The sequence below is a fragment of the Lissotriton vulgaris genome, chromosome 9 (genome assembly GCF_964263255.1).
Source record: "Lissotriton vulgaris chromosome 9, aLisVul1.2, whole genome shotgun sequence".
NCBI classification, from domain to species: Eukaryota; Metazoa; Chordata; class Amphibia; order Caudata; family Salamandridae; genus Lissotriton; species Lissotriton vulgaris.
The window spans coordinates 75,755,755-75,770,004 of record NC_141697.1 but is presented as its reverse complement, the minus strand read 5'-3'; the positions used below and the strand labels follow the sequence as shown (position 1 = coordinate 75,770,004).

The 14,250-nt window shown below is 44.2% G+C and overlaps 1 protein-coding gene across 1 annotated transcript in view; it reads right to left on the bottom strand.

Moving 5' to 3' along the window:
* RGS6 (regulator of G protein signaling 6) overlaps window positions 1–14,250 on the bottom strand; it is a 1,185,454-nt gene that overhangs the window by 195,755 nt on the left and 975,449 nt on the right. The window contains exon 15 of the mRNA XM_086937058.1: window positions 11,983–12,169. Coding sequence (XP_086793184.1) covers window positions 11,983–12,169 — 187 coding nt within the window. The remainder of the gene's footprint in view (window positions 1–11,982; window positions 12,170–14,250) is intronic.

The following is a 14,250-nucleotide window of genomic DNA, read 5'->3' as shown; positions in this document are numbered from 1 at the left end:
CTTATATATATAAAAAAATGCTTTTTCTACGGAAACTAGGTTCTTACTATTTTACCTACTGGCGGCGGCCAGTAGGTAATGTATATATATATATATATATATATATATATATATATATATATATATATATATATATATATATATATATATATATATATATATATATATATATACCTACTGGCTATCGCCAGTAGGTATATATAGTTAGGATTAATTCCCTATGGGATTTCTGAAAATTCTATGTCTAATAACTTTGGCGTTTGTGGACGGAATCGGCTGAAATTTTCAGGAAAATGGCACATTTTGTTTCTGAGCAGCCCCTTAAAATTTGGTGGGGTTTCGTCAAGGGGGGGCCGAGAAAAAAGGGGGGTCCCAAAACGCGTTTTTCCCATTCATTTTTCCATAGGGCCTTTGGCCTCACTTTTAGCTCGAACGGCTGAATGGTTTTGCACGAAACTTGGCAAAATTGTAGGGACTGGTAGCCCGATGTGCCTTTGCTAGGTCTCAATATATGTGCTTCAGTGGATTTTGAGAAATTAACGTTTAAATCAAGATATATATCTGTAACAGCGCTCCGGGCAGCGATCCGGTCCGCTTACTTTTCGCTTATCGGAACTTTGCGCGCAGAAAGCTGATTGGCTCTCCGGTGTCTGTCAACATTCTAAACAGTCCGGAGCGGCCGCCATCTTGTCTCTCGGTAGGATCGAGAGAGAAGAAGAGGTGAAAAACGAAGGGGGAATTTAATGAAAGGGGGCAAGGTATCCCTCTCTTGACCCCCTAGGAATGTTGTTGGGGTTATTAAAGGGTCCCGTGGGGAAAAGGAAAAAAAAATGATTTTTCACGGTAGAAGCGCTTCACGGGCCGCGAACTGGGCCGCAAACTGGTAGCGAAACGGGAATTCGCCATTTTGTGCTTCGTTAATTAAATTACTAGGTATAAGGGGGTGCGGGAGACGTATCCTAATCCCCTATGTTTCCTGAGGGTGGCTGAGGAGGCTGATATATGTTGATACATCTCTTCCAGCGGCTGTGCGTGAGCTTTTTTTTTTTTTGCTGCGTGACAGTCCGGAGCGGACGCCATCTTGTCTCTCGGTAGGATCGAGAGAGAAGAAGAGGTGAAAAACGAAAGGGGAATTTAATGAAAGGGGGCAAGGTATCCCCCTTTTGACCCCCTAGGAATGTTGTTGGGGTTATTAAAGGGTCCCGTGGGGAAAAGGAAAAAAAAATGATTTTTCACGGTAGAAGCGCTTCACAGGCCGCGAACTGGGCCGCAAACTGGTAGCGAAACGGGAATTCGCCATTTTGTGCTTCGTTAATTAAATTACTAGGTATAAGGGGGTGCGGGAGACGTATCCTAATCCCCTATGTTTCCTGAGGGTGGCTGAGGAGGCTGATATATGTTGATACATCTCTTCCAGCGGCTGTGCGTGAGCTTTTTTTTATTTTGCTGCGTGACAGTCCGGAGCGGCCGCCATCTTGTCTCTCGGTAGGATCGAGAGAGAAGAAGAGGTGAAAAACTAAGGGGGAATTTAATGAAAGGGGGCAAGGTATCCCCCTCTTGACCCCCTAGGAATGTTGTTGGGGTTATTAAAGGGTCCCGTGGTGAAAAGAAAAAAAAAATGATTTTTCACGGTAGAAGCGCTTCACGGGCCGCAAACTGGTAGCGAAACGGGAATTCGCCATTTTGTGCTTCGTTAATTAAATTACTAGGTATAAGGGGGTGCGGGAGACGTATCCTAATCCCCTATGTTTCCTGAGGGTGGCTGAGGAGGCTCATATATGTTGATACATGTCTTCCAGCGGCTGCGCCATCTTGCCTTTTTTCCAATGCCACAATTTTGTCGTGCACGGCATCCATTTTAGATGCCAGGCTGGTCCCAGGCTATCACCTACCCCTGCGGATGTAGTTTATGGCCCCAGCTGTAGAGAATTCAGACATGCCAACCCTCCCGATTCAGGCGTGTGACTACTGATTTCAGTGCTAGTCTCCCGCCTCCCGATTTCTGCAAGCAAAAACCCGGGGGCATATTACGAACAACTAGCGATAATTTTTGTCTCTAACTTGTTTAGAGACAAAAATTATCGCCGCACATCGGCGATTTTTATCGCAGATAAACCTTGCTATTATCGCAGAAAAGCCAGCGATATTCATGTATTATCGAGCAAATGCTCTTAGCCATGTTATCCACCTCCCATTGGATAACATGGCTAAGAACTGCTCAGGGCAGGTGTTAGATTTTGGAGATATTCGCGCTTAGCGCGAATATCTCCAAAAGTTGGTAATAGAAGATAGCGATGTTAGGGACTGTTTCCAGTCGCTAACATCTTGGTACGCCACTTTGCATGTCATTAGTGATAAGTATCACTGACATGCAAAGCGGGGCCCAAGATGGTCGCTATCTCCTTTTAGCTGTTACTAACTGGTGTTAGCGACAGCTTGGTAATAGGGAGATAATTTTATCTCCGCTTTCATGGCTTTTAAAGCCAAAAAAGCGGAGATAAACCCCTTTGATAATATGCCCCACGATTCCTTGGGGGTTTCAGCTGACAGGGCTTGGTATTGTGTTACATGGTAATTTTTCCAGGAAACGTCAGAGGGTCGATGCAGGGGTTCTAGAAGAGGTGATAAACCATTTAAGCCTCATGAACAAGCGCATGGTCTTTTAAAGATTTGTGAAGTACTCGGGGCGGCGGTGTGTGTGTGCCCTCTTTTAGGAGCGGGCGGGGAGGCACTGCCAGCAACTTGCCAGGTCAGGTAGTGTTCAACACGTGCATCACCCTTTCTCTGCCTGCTATTGCGCTCCATGCTTCGGAAAGGTAAGAAAAAGAACGTGCATTTGAGTTTGAAATGTCCGATCCTGCAGCAGCACACTTCCAAAGCCCACACATGACAATACCCGATTCAAGGCCCCATTCACCCGTTTTTAAAAAAATAGATAACACTCCAACAAAGTAAGATTATAAAACTTTATTAACTATTAACTATAACGAACGGAACAAAAACTAAAAACATTTAAACATTTTTCAACACAAAAAGCAACAATGGTTAGAAGCTGTCTTTTGTGCGAATAGTCCCAAGGCAGCACAACGTGCAGAGTTCTGGACGGCACCCAGGTGATGTCGCCTGGGTGCCGCACTGGTTTTGGGATCCTACAATGCAGCACAGAAAAACAGCGTGGGGCGTCCCGGGTGGTGCGGGGGGAGGCCTCGTCAGTAGCGGTCTGTTGTGCGAATAGTCCCAAGGCAGCAGAACGCGTTGAGATATTGATGGGACTGTGTCCAGTGTCACATGGCTGACACAACATGTACGACAGGCACCCAGGTGATGTCCAGTAAACTGCCGCACTGGTTTTGGTATCCTACAATGCTGCTCCGAAAATTGGCGTGCGGCGGCCCGGGGGTGGGGGAGGCGGCGTGAACGGGCCTCCCCAGGTGGCGGCCATCTAGCTGAGTTGCGCCCGCTCTTGCGGCTACAGCGTCTCGCTCACCATGTTGTTGAGTTGCTCCCACTCTTGCAGTGCAGCGATAGGCGGCTGCTACATTGTTCTTAAAATGGCGGACGGCTCCTCGGTTTTGGGCCTGGTCCACTGAAATGGCCCTGGGACACCTTGGAACTCGGACGCTTGCCTGCTAGGGCTTGGGCTCCATTCTCGAAAAGCGTCCCCTCAGCCGTGAAGATTCTACAAAAGTCTTGGGGGCCCCCAACTCCCGCAGGCTTCCGGTGGGGAGCGGCTGCCATGATTGCTCGCGGAATGACCATGACGGAGCCACGAGATGGTGGTGCTCTCATGGTGACGCCAGCTTCAGTCTGAAACATCCAGAAACAAGGTGGGGCTTTCATCGTTTGGGAAAAAAAAATGTTCTAAACCAATGAAAAGTGTTATTTTTAGGTCATATGACCAAGCCTTCCATCTTTAGGAAACCAAAAGTAAAATGAACCAATGAAAAGTTTTATAAACAAGTCACATGACCTGTTATGCGGCATAGGGCTACAAAAAGCGTAGAAAATCCGTTGGCACGTGAGGCGGCGTCAGTAGCGGACCGATGTGCGAATAGGCCGAAGGCAGCACAACGTGCTGAGATCCGGATGGCACCGAGGTGGTGTTCAGCAAATTGCCGCACTGGTGTGGCCATCCTACAATGCTGCGCCGAAAGACGGCGTGTCCAGCTGAGTTGCGGTCACTGTTGCGGTACAGTGACTCGAACGCGCCGAGATTCGGATGGCACCGAGGTGGTGTCCAGCAAATTGCCGCACTGGTGTGGCCATCCTACAATGCTGCGCCGAAAGACGGCGTGTCCAGCTGAGTTGCGGTCACTGTTGCGGTACAGTGACTCGAACGCGCAGAGATCCGGATGGCACCGAGGTGGTGTCCAGCAAATTGCCGCACTGGTGTGGCCATCCTACAATGCTGCGCCAAAAGATGGCGTGTCCAGCTGAGTTGCGGTCACTCTTGCGGTACAGTGACTCGAACGCGCCGAGATCCGGATGGCACCGAGGTGGTGTCCAGCAAATTGCCGTACTGGTGTGGCCATCCTACAATGCTGCGCCGAAAGACGGCGTGTTCAGCTGAGTTCCGGTCACTCTTCCGGCACAGTGACTCGAACGCGCCGAGATCCGGATGGCACCGAGGTGGTGTCCAGCAAGTGGCCGCACTGGTGTGGCCATCCTACAATGCTGCGCCGAAAGTCGGCGTGGGGAGCCCCGTTGGCTTATGAGGTGATGTCAGTAGTGGACTGATGTGTGAATAGGTCGGAACCAGCACAAGGCGCCAAGATCCGAATGGCAAGTCCTGGATGTTGAGTGCCTCAGTTGAGAGTTCTGAGCAGTGCTTGTAAGACTGTCTGAAGCTTATTTGCACCTGCTGCAGCTTCACTATTGCCCTGGTGTGGCCAAAGGTGGCACATGACATAGGCGGCCGGCTCCCGAGGTGCGGCTGAACTTTTTTCCTTTTCCTTTCTGCTTCTTTTCCTACAATCCGTTTCATCTGAAGACACGACCAGGTCCCTGAATGTGTGCAGCGGGACGCTATTGATTGAATGAAAATGGCGGCTTGACACAAAGCTGACTCAAGCGTTACTGTTGATGCTATACAGACAAAAATTGGTTTTCAGTTTGTACATTCTTCAGGTTTTTTTTTTCCATCCAAGTCTGATTGAGAGTTTGTAGAAAAATGGCTTCAGATTTTCCACATACTACTCTTCAACATTCTTCCTAAATGTAACAATGTGAAACTCACTAGGAGAACGGCTGTTTCTGTTTCCTTTCAAAATGCTGCCAACAATATTTTCTGAATGGAAGACACCATCTTGTAGCATAAAGGGCCGAAAGGGGTTCTGGTCTGGCCGATGGTTGGTGGAGACATTTTGACTATATCTTGGACCTGCCCGGCCTCGCCCAAAATGGCGCCGGTATAAATGGGACTCGTAACTCCTTGCCCGCAAATGTATATCTAGAAAATGTTATTGTAAGTGGCTGTGTCGTATTTTAATTACAAAATGTACGTCCACCGATTCCGCAACTGTTAGACACCTTTGTTCTTGCAACCTAATGGCCCGCTCGTTACGTTCTTCTACAGTGTAAATGTCTCCTCATCATATACGATTTCAGTTTGCTCCGTGGCCGGCCCACGTGGTTATAGGCCCGTATTTGTATACTGACATTTTCACAATAAAGGTTTTTAAAACAAAACACGGTAGTAGTATTTACATTGGTAAAGTTTTTACTTTTAGTCACTGTTTTCGAATCAGTAAAGGCAAGTGAAATAAAGCAATCCAATTACATGACGGATAAAAGGTATAATATGTAGGAACGCAGTAAAGATAAATGCTTAATAGCAGTTGTGTTTTTCATGTCTGCAATATAAAGTGATCGATAAGAATCTGATAATCAGGCGTATCGGCGACTAAGATAGCAGGCCGAATCTCTTTTACTCAACGGCTCCGTTATGGAAGGAAGAAACGCCCTTTTTCTCGAAAAAGGAATATATTTTACTTACAAGACAGTTGTAAATTTTCCGGGAAAGTACATTAGCCTGGAATATTATAACATATGTTTGAAAAAAAAATATTGTTCGAAAACAATAAAAAGCGTAATTTTTAGGTCATATGACCAAGCTTTTCATCATTAAATTAACAAAAGTAAAATGAACCAATGAAAAGTTTTATTAACAAGTCACATGTCCTGTTATGCTTACGTTGCGCGCTGCGCGCCGCGCCGCGGATCACTTCCGGGTGCGGTAACGCGGCGTGTCATATAACGCATTACGCGACAACGTAGGTCAAGAATATAGTCAAAATGTCTCCACCAACCAGCGTTCGGAACACAACTCCTTTCAGCAGTCCAAAAAGTTCTGTTAAATGACAACAGAGGGGACAGGCAACAAGAACCATCAGTCAAAGAGGGGAGGGCAAGTTCTTCTCTTCCGGGTCATGTTGGGGCGCTACCGGAACTGATCGAATTGGTAGTCTACAGTGTTTCTGGATGTTTCAGACTAAAGCTGGCGTCAGCATGAGACCACTACCATCTCGTAGCTCCGTCGTGGCCATTCCACGAGCAATCATGGCAGCCGCTCCCCACCAGAAGCCTGCGGGAGTCGGAGGCCTCCAAGACTTTTGTAGAATCTTCACGGCTGAGGAGAGGCTTTTCGAGAATGGGACCCAAGCCCTATCAGGGAAGCGTCCGAGTTCAAAGGTGTCCCAGGGCCATTTTAGTGGACCAGGCCCAAAACCGAAGAGCCGGCCGCCATTTTGAGAGTCCTGTGGCAGTCGCCTATCGCTGCACCGCAAGAGTGGGCGCAAATCAGCTGGATGGTGGGCAAGACGCTGTAGCCGCAAGAGTGGGCGCAACTCAGCTGGATGGGACAAGGTTCAGAATTGAAGAGTCATCAAAAGGCAAAAAGTTCCGCCGGATCCCGGGAGCCGGCCGCCTATGTCGGGGGCGATCTCAGGCTACACCAGTGCTATAAGACTTGGGGAGGGTGTCGGAGCCAAGCGTCTTCTCCGAGTCCATGGCCATCACACCGCCCCTCAGGGGCCTTCGTCACTTACTTTGAGAATAGTGAAGCTGCAGTAGGTGGAAATAAGCTTCAGACAGTGTTACAAGCGCTGCTCAGAACTCTTAACTATGGCACCCAACATCCAGAACTTATGCTATTTGAGAATGGCAGTGACATCGAAGCATCTCAGGGACCAAAACCATTAACGTACTTTCACGTATGAAAATCTTACTTGGGGAGGGGGCAGGAGCGAAGCGCCCCCTCCCAGTCAGCGCCACCACACCGTATGTTGAAAATTTGAAGCCATCGTTCTACAAAGTCAACCAAACTTGGATTAAAAATCTAGAAAAATGTACAAACTGAAAACCAGTTTTGGTCTGCATAGCATCAGTAGCAACGCTTGAGTTAGCTTTGTGTCAAGCCGCAAATTTGATTCAACAAAGCACAGACATTGAAAAAGGCTCAAATTCAGAACTCTAAACTATGGCACCCAACATCCAGGAGCTTGCCATCCGGATCTTGGAGCCTTGTGCTGCTTTCGATCTATTCACACATCGGTCCACTACTGACATCATCTTATAAACCAACGTTATGTAAATAGTTTTTTAATAAAATGTTTTACCCTGTTTCTTTGCTGGTGTGTTGTCTATATTTTTAATATTTGCATAGGGTTTGTCGTTATTTTGTGCGGGGTGGGTGATGGAGCCGAGCTGTCTTGCAGCCCTCATGGTGTGGAGCTCAGTTCATCTCACTATTTTCGTATTTCTCATGAAGGGTTGTTCCTAATATTTCTATTTTAGCGAGGTCAAAAAGAGATCCAATTAGTGGCCTACTGATTTTGCTCGATTACTTTTATTTTTTTACACGATTTTTCACTATCTGCAAAGACTAAACAGAGTATTGCGACTTTGTGCTTGTTTGTAAATAGAGAATGATTCAAAGAGAACCAATTCTAAAACAGTAAATGCTTGGACAACAATCAATCAAATGGAGAGACAAGGAGGCACGACGGATTACAACGGGGGTAAAGGCCTGCGTTAACTACCCTTCAGTATCTGCAAAGAGAGAGTACTACTAAGACAAAAGAGGGGAGGGGGGGGGTGCAGCGTTCAAAGCACATCAGCGTGCATAAATACGAAAATGTTTTTATCTATCACGTACTTGACATTTTAAAGCTTTTCATATTTGCTATTAAAAAACCAATGAAATTCATAGAAAAAACCATAGGTTATAGTGGATATATAGTTAGGAATTTGCATTTACAAAACCTTGAAAATTCAATGAAAAAACCATTGGTTTTAGGCCATATATAGTTAGGAATCAGCATTTACAAAACCTTATTTTACTCGCATAAAACCATTGAAATTCCATATATAGTTAGAAGCGCTAACTATATATCGCGCACCCGCAATCCACTGCTGATGATGTCACATATTACATCATTCATGACATGGTCAGTGACATCACTGATGACATCACTGATGACATCTCAAATGACATCACTGATGACATCACTGATGACAACTCAAATGACATCACTGATGACATCTCAAATGACATCACTGATGACATCACTGATGACAACTCAAATGACATCACTGATGACATCTCATTTGTCATCACTGATCACATCACTCATGTGATAATACAATGAACCTCTTCAGACTCTAATATAACCTTACATACACTCAGTATAAACAGACACTCACAGACTGTCACTCATCCATGGAGTTACTCACACACCTAGTCAGTCATGCAAAGAATCAATCACACCTCCATTTCCTCAACTATACAGTTATACACATCTTACTTATTCAAACATATAATAACACATATTTACTCTCTTATATAATCCCTGATACAAGCTCACAGTGATCGATACAGCCACTCACACATTCACTGGCTCTTATGTTCAGTTATTTATATATCTCAACTCTCACATGTATTGTGTTTTACATACGTACTTACTTGCACATGTAGCAATGAGAAATCCATTCACTCACCAACAGACCCATGCACAGTCAACCGCCCATATAGCTGTTTCCACATGCACTCTTGAACTCATACTCCTAGTGAATCAACTGCTTACACATCTATGCACAGAGTCACGCACCTCCCAGCCACCCACACACACACACTCAGCCTCCCATTCAAATACTTGGGCAACCAATCAATAACCCATATGGCCACTCTTATAGCTACTGATCAACACATGCAGCAGCTTACACAACAACAAACATAATGATGCACAAATTAAGACAGTTTAGTCACTAACCTATGCACTCAGTGAGACACATTTAATCACTCACTCATACACTCAGTCATGCACCTACTAAATTCTTCATCCAGACACTTATACATCCACTCATTCTTCAATATGTAAAACATATTTAAACTTTACAGACACATACAATCACTGGATGTTGTCATCAGTGATGTCATCAGTGATGTCACTGACCATGTCATGAATGATGTAATATGTGACATCATCAGCAGTGGATTGCGGGTGCGCGATATATAGTTAGCGCTTCTAACTATATATGGAATTTCAATGGTTTTATGCGAGTAAAATAAGGTTTTGTAAATGCTAATTCCTAACTATATATGGCCTAAAACCAATGGTTTTTTCATTGAATTTTCAAGGTTTTGTAAATGCAAATTCCTAACTATATATCCACTATAACCTATGGTTTTTTCTATGAATATATATATATATATATATATATATATATATATATATATATATATATATATATATATATATATATATATATATACACATATATATTTAGAGATAGATAGATAGATAGATAGATAGATAGATAGATAGATAGATAGATAGATAGATAGATAGATAGATAGATAGATAGATAGATAGATAGATAGATAGATAGATAGATAGAGAGAAACAGACCCGGTCCGGTCCTGACAGTGAGGAGCAAAAGGGCAGTAAGGAGGACTCGGGTTCCAAAAAAGGCCAAGGCAGTACTGAGAACTTGAAGTAATAAAAGAGGACTAGGGCCTTAAAAAAGGACATGGTGGCTATAAACGAGCTGAGGCAATAAGAACAAAATTATATTAGTGAAGTTCCTAATTTATGCATAAAGATGATTAACAGGGTCAATGGCATGAAAGTGGCAGAGCATATATTGTTCACAATACATCGCCCAGCACTTTGTTTATTGGCGCCTTCTGTTACTTTATAGGGAACCTTTGTCACTATGTGATGCACCTCAGTGAGAAACGCTATCTGATCCTCTGACTAAATACACAAAAAAATGGAAATCCTATCTATACTACTATTATAAAGAGAGAACTGGAAACCTTTGAGGCGGGTAAACTCAAGAAGTACAGCACCAATCATAACACCCAATACACCATTGTAAAGGGTAGTTTCAGAAGATGGAGGTAGGCTATACATCTGGCCACCATATACACTAGAAAGGTAAAAGAACATAGGGGGGTAAAGTAGTCCCTTCTGGGCATTGTTCTGCTCTCAGTGATGGGCAGGTGAAAGTGTGGGCGTTGTTCTGGACTCAGTGAGTAGCGTGGGCATGTCAAACTAAACATGTGGGCGTCCACATTGTAAGGGGGGCATGGCCCAAAAAGCACCACAATCACTATGTTACATGGGCAGCGAGTTCACTGTGCAAGCGGTTCAGGATTACAAATCAACTTCAAAACAACTCGGCACTACATTCACAGCTTGGCGTCTTGCACAGATAATACGCGTTAGTTGTCACAGGGCCCAGCCTTAGAGAAAGGGGTGTGGCTAAAGAGGTGCGGCTTTCGGATAATGACATCGAAGCACACTTCAATAGGCGTTCGTACACACAGGGGACAGGCTTCAGTAGGCGTTCGTTCACTCATGGAGCAGGCTTCAACAAAGGGGCGCACCTTTCACAATCGTCCAATCACGCTACGGTAAATAAAAATAAACCTCTCAGCATTGGTCAAACATGCGCGTTGTCATAGGGGGCTGGCATGAGAAAAGAGGCGTGCCATTCTGAAGGTAAGAATTCACTCGACAGTAATAGAAAGGGGAGCAGCTTTCACAATCGTCCAATCACGCTAGGGTAAATAAAAAAAACTCTCAGCATTGGTCAAATACGCGCGTGGTCATAGGGGGCTGACAGGAGGAAAAGAGGCGCGCCATTCTGAAGGTAAGAATTCACTCAGCAGTAATATTAACAATAATTTACTCTCTGCAGTCACACAACTTACTTTGCATAATGCAGCCATCATTTGTAATTTGTGGCAAAATGCCTTCTCACAAAGAAAGTGCCGTGGCTAAAGGGGCGCGGCTTTCAAACAAATACATCACCGCCCACTTCACTACGCGTTCCTTGGCACACGGCCCAGGCTTCGAGAAAGTGCTGCGGCTTTCAAACAAATACATCACCGTCCACTTCACTACGCGTTCCTTGGCACATGGCTCAGGCTTCAAGAAAGGGGCGCGGCTTTCCGAAATGCCCAATCTCGCTACATTACTCATAAGTGTCACACGACTTGCGGCCATAACTCTAACAAAGCTTTCGGCATTTGTCAAAGACGCTGGATCTCATAGAGGCTAGCAGAGGACAAACACACAGGGCCTTGTACAACTACGAAGACGCTCGCATAAAAGTTTTTTTCAGCTTTACAAACATTGAACGCATTACTTTGCTTCCCCGGACAACGTCGGACGGGCTGCTAGTAATTGATAAAATGAAACATATACCAGACAAAGAAATCAGATGTGGAATCCTGACAGTTACCGCCTCAACATTGGATGTCTTAACCCTTTCGATGCTGATGACGAGCTTAGCTCGTCATCAGCTACGGCGCTCGTATGCTGATGACGAGCTGAGCTCGACATGTAACGCGGTAATTTGAAAAAAGCCGCACACAGCGGGAAAAGCAGCCGCAGCGATGCGGTTAATGAGAATCTCAGATGTGTAAAATAACACAAAATATGTAAATAATGGTTGCCAAAGTGGCGGTCTGACCTGCGCATCCTCGTAGGTGTACCGGCCGGGGTCCTTGACGTTCTGGCTGGTCCTCTCGAAGCTGTGGGAGTCCAGGTTGATGGGACACTGCGCGCCAGGGCTTAGGAACTCATGCCAGATCTCGTCCACCCTCGCGGGCACATCTTGCAGGGGCTGCTTCTTCAGCTCTTGCACAGCCAGCCAAAACCTTTTGAGGAACATAAAAAACAAATCATACCAAAACATCAGTTGTGCTTTATTCAAGCCAATCAGCCATGGAGTTACCATGGACACCACATCACGAAGCTCTTGGTACCACTAGCTTCCGCCGCTGGACCACAGATATTTCAGAGGTAAACACAGTGTGGCCTCACAAAAATAATTTTTTGTCTCTGCTTGTGATTATGGGCCAGATGTAGGTAGCCTAATACCAGTCGGTAACAGACTTTTCATATATAGGGGCCTAAATTAAGGATTCAGTAATTTACCGAATTGGTAATTTAAGAAATTTAGGCCCATAGGAATGAATGGGAATTACTGAATCGGTATTTACCAATTCGGTAAATACCGTATTGGTAAATGCCGATTCTTAATTACCGAATCTTGCCGATTCTGTAATTTTTACCGAAAAAGTATCTACATCCTATTGACCTATTCTTAAATACTGAATCGGTAAAATTCGGTATTTAGGAATAGGTAAATTGAGATTACCTACATCTGGCCCTATCTGGTTAAAGGGGGTTTTACCTAGAAATGAATGATGCAGTCAACCTCCCACAAAAAAAATGCTTGTCGTTTTTATTAGGTCTGACTTGACTGCGCATCTGTCGGAAGGACGTGTTGTTACTCATTCTTTTAACTATAGATACATGAAGCTTTGGCTCCACTCACAGGTGTATTACCCTCTTACCTCGAGCAATTGGCTGTTTGCTGCAAAACCCTGCCACCTATGGAGTCCTTGCACTGCAATGCATGGGGGATTATTTTACCTCTGAAAAGTACACTCAGTCATCATGCTGGCTGTTACATGTAAATGTTTTTATCTCAAAAATACACTCAGAAACCAAGTCTCTGTGTCCTGTAATGGCAGCCGCCGCATTTTTCTTCAAGTTGCGGCCAGCCAATCACTCTTTTCAGTTTCATGGTGCCGGTACTTTGACCATAGGCCAATGAGTGAAAAAGCTCTTGCGACCAATCAGAAACCCTTATGTTTCAAATTGACAGTACTGCGGGACTCCAACAGGACCAAATATCCAGATAAGCCCATTTTTTAAACCCTTTCAAGCCCACCAGAGCACCTCTTTAAACATAAATTTCTTGAAGAGTTTTGAACAATTTTACACCAAATCAATGCATGCCTTCTGATTAAAGTTCTACATTTCTGTCAAATTTGTTATAATTTCGTTCATATATTTTTTTCCTATATCGCTTACCGACATTTTCTATGAGAAATAATATGTGAAAACAATGTTTCGAGACATCTCCTTTATCTCAGTCCCCACTTAGTGGATCACCCCAAAGCTTCCATGAATGTTCTGTGAAGGTTGAATTTTAGTGAAAACTCATGAAATGGCAACAAAACGTATTGGTGAACCAAAAAACGCTTCTCCTATGGCAACTCTGACTAACTATAATGACATGTAGATGGACTGCCACTGCATTGGGCAATCAAATATTGGTAAAAACCACATCCTTGGTCAATGACAAGAAGAAAGCCACTTAGATTAATGACAACATCAGTAGGAGGAAAACTCAACCTGGTATGATGCAAATGGTGGAAATGAAAAAAACAAATTATACAATGCCAGTATAATACAACCTACAAAAACAGTCATCAGAACCACATTAAGTTAACACTAATCCATGCGCATAATTAAAGTGGGCAGCCCATCTATGGAACTCCACAAGATTCTAGCAGAAATCTGCAATCCAGAGTGCCAAAACACAGAATCATTATGATATCAAGCCTTCAGTGACAGAACCTCCATGGAATTAAGCTAAAAACGCTAAAAGAACATTTCTTCAAGTAGTACAGAGGTAGCTCTCTTTTGTAAGTAAGAAGAACAGGAAGCTGATGAGGTTTTGTAGTTTATTTGTAGATTGGACCCTAAGATGCCACAGGTAGAGAAGCTCAGCTGCAACTGACTTCATACATTCCAATGTACACACAGTGGAGTCACCAACATTCCACCAGAATTAAAGGAACAGTAATAAAATAGAAACAGGAGAATGTAACACATCCTTCTTCTTAATAAAAAAAAAAAATAAAAAAAACTATACACATTACAA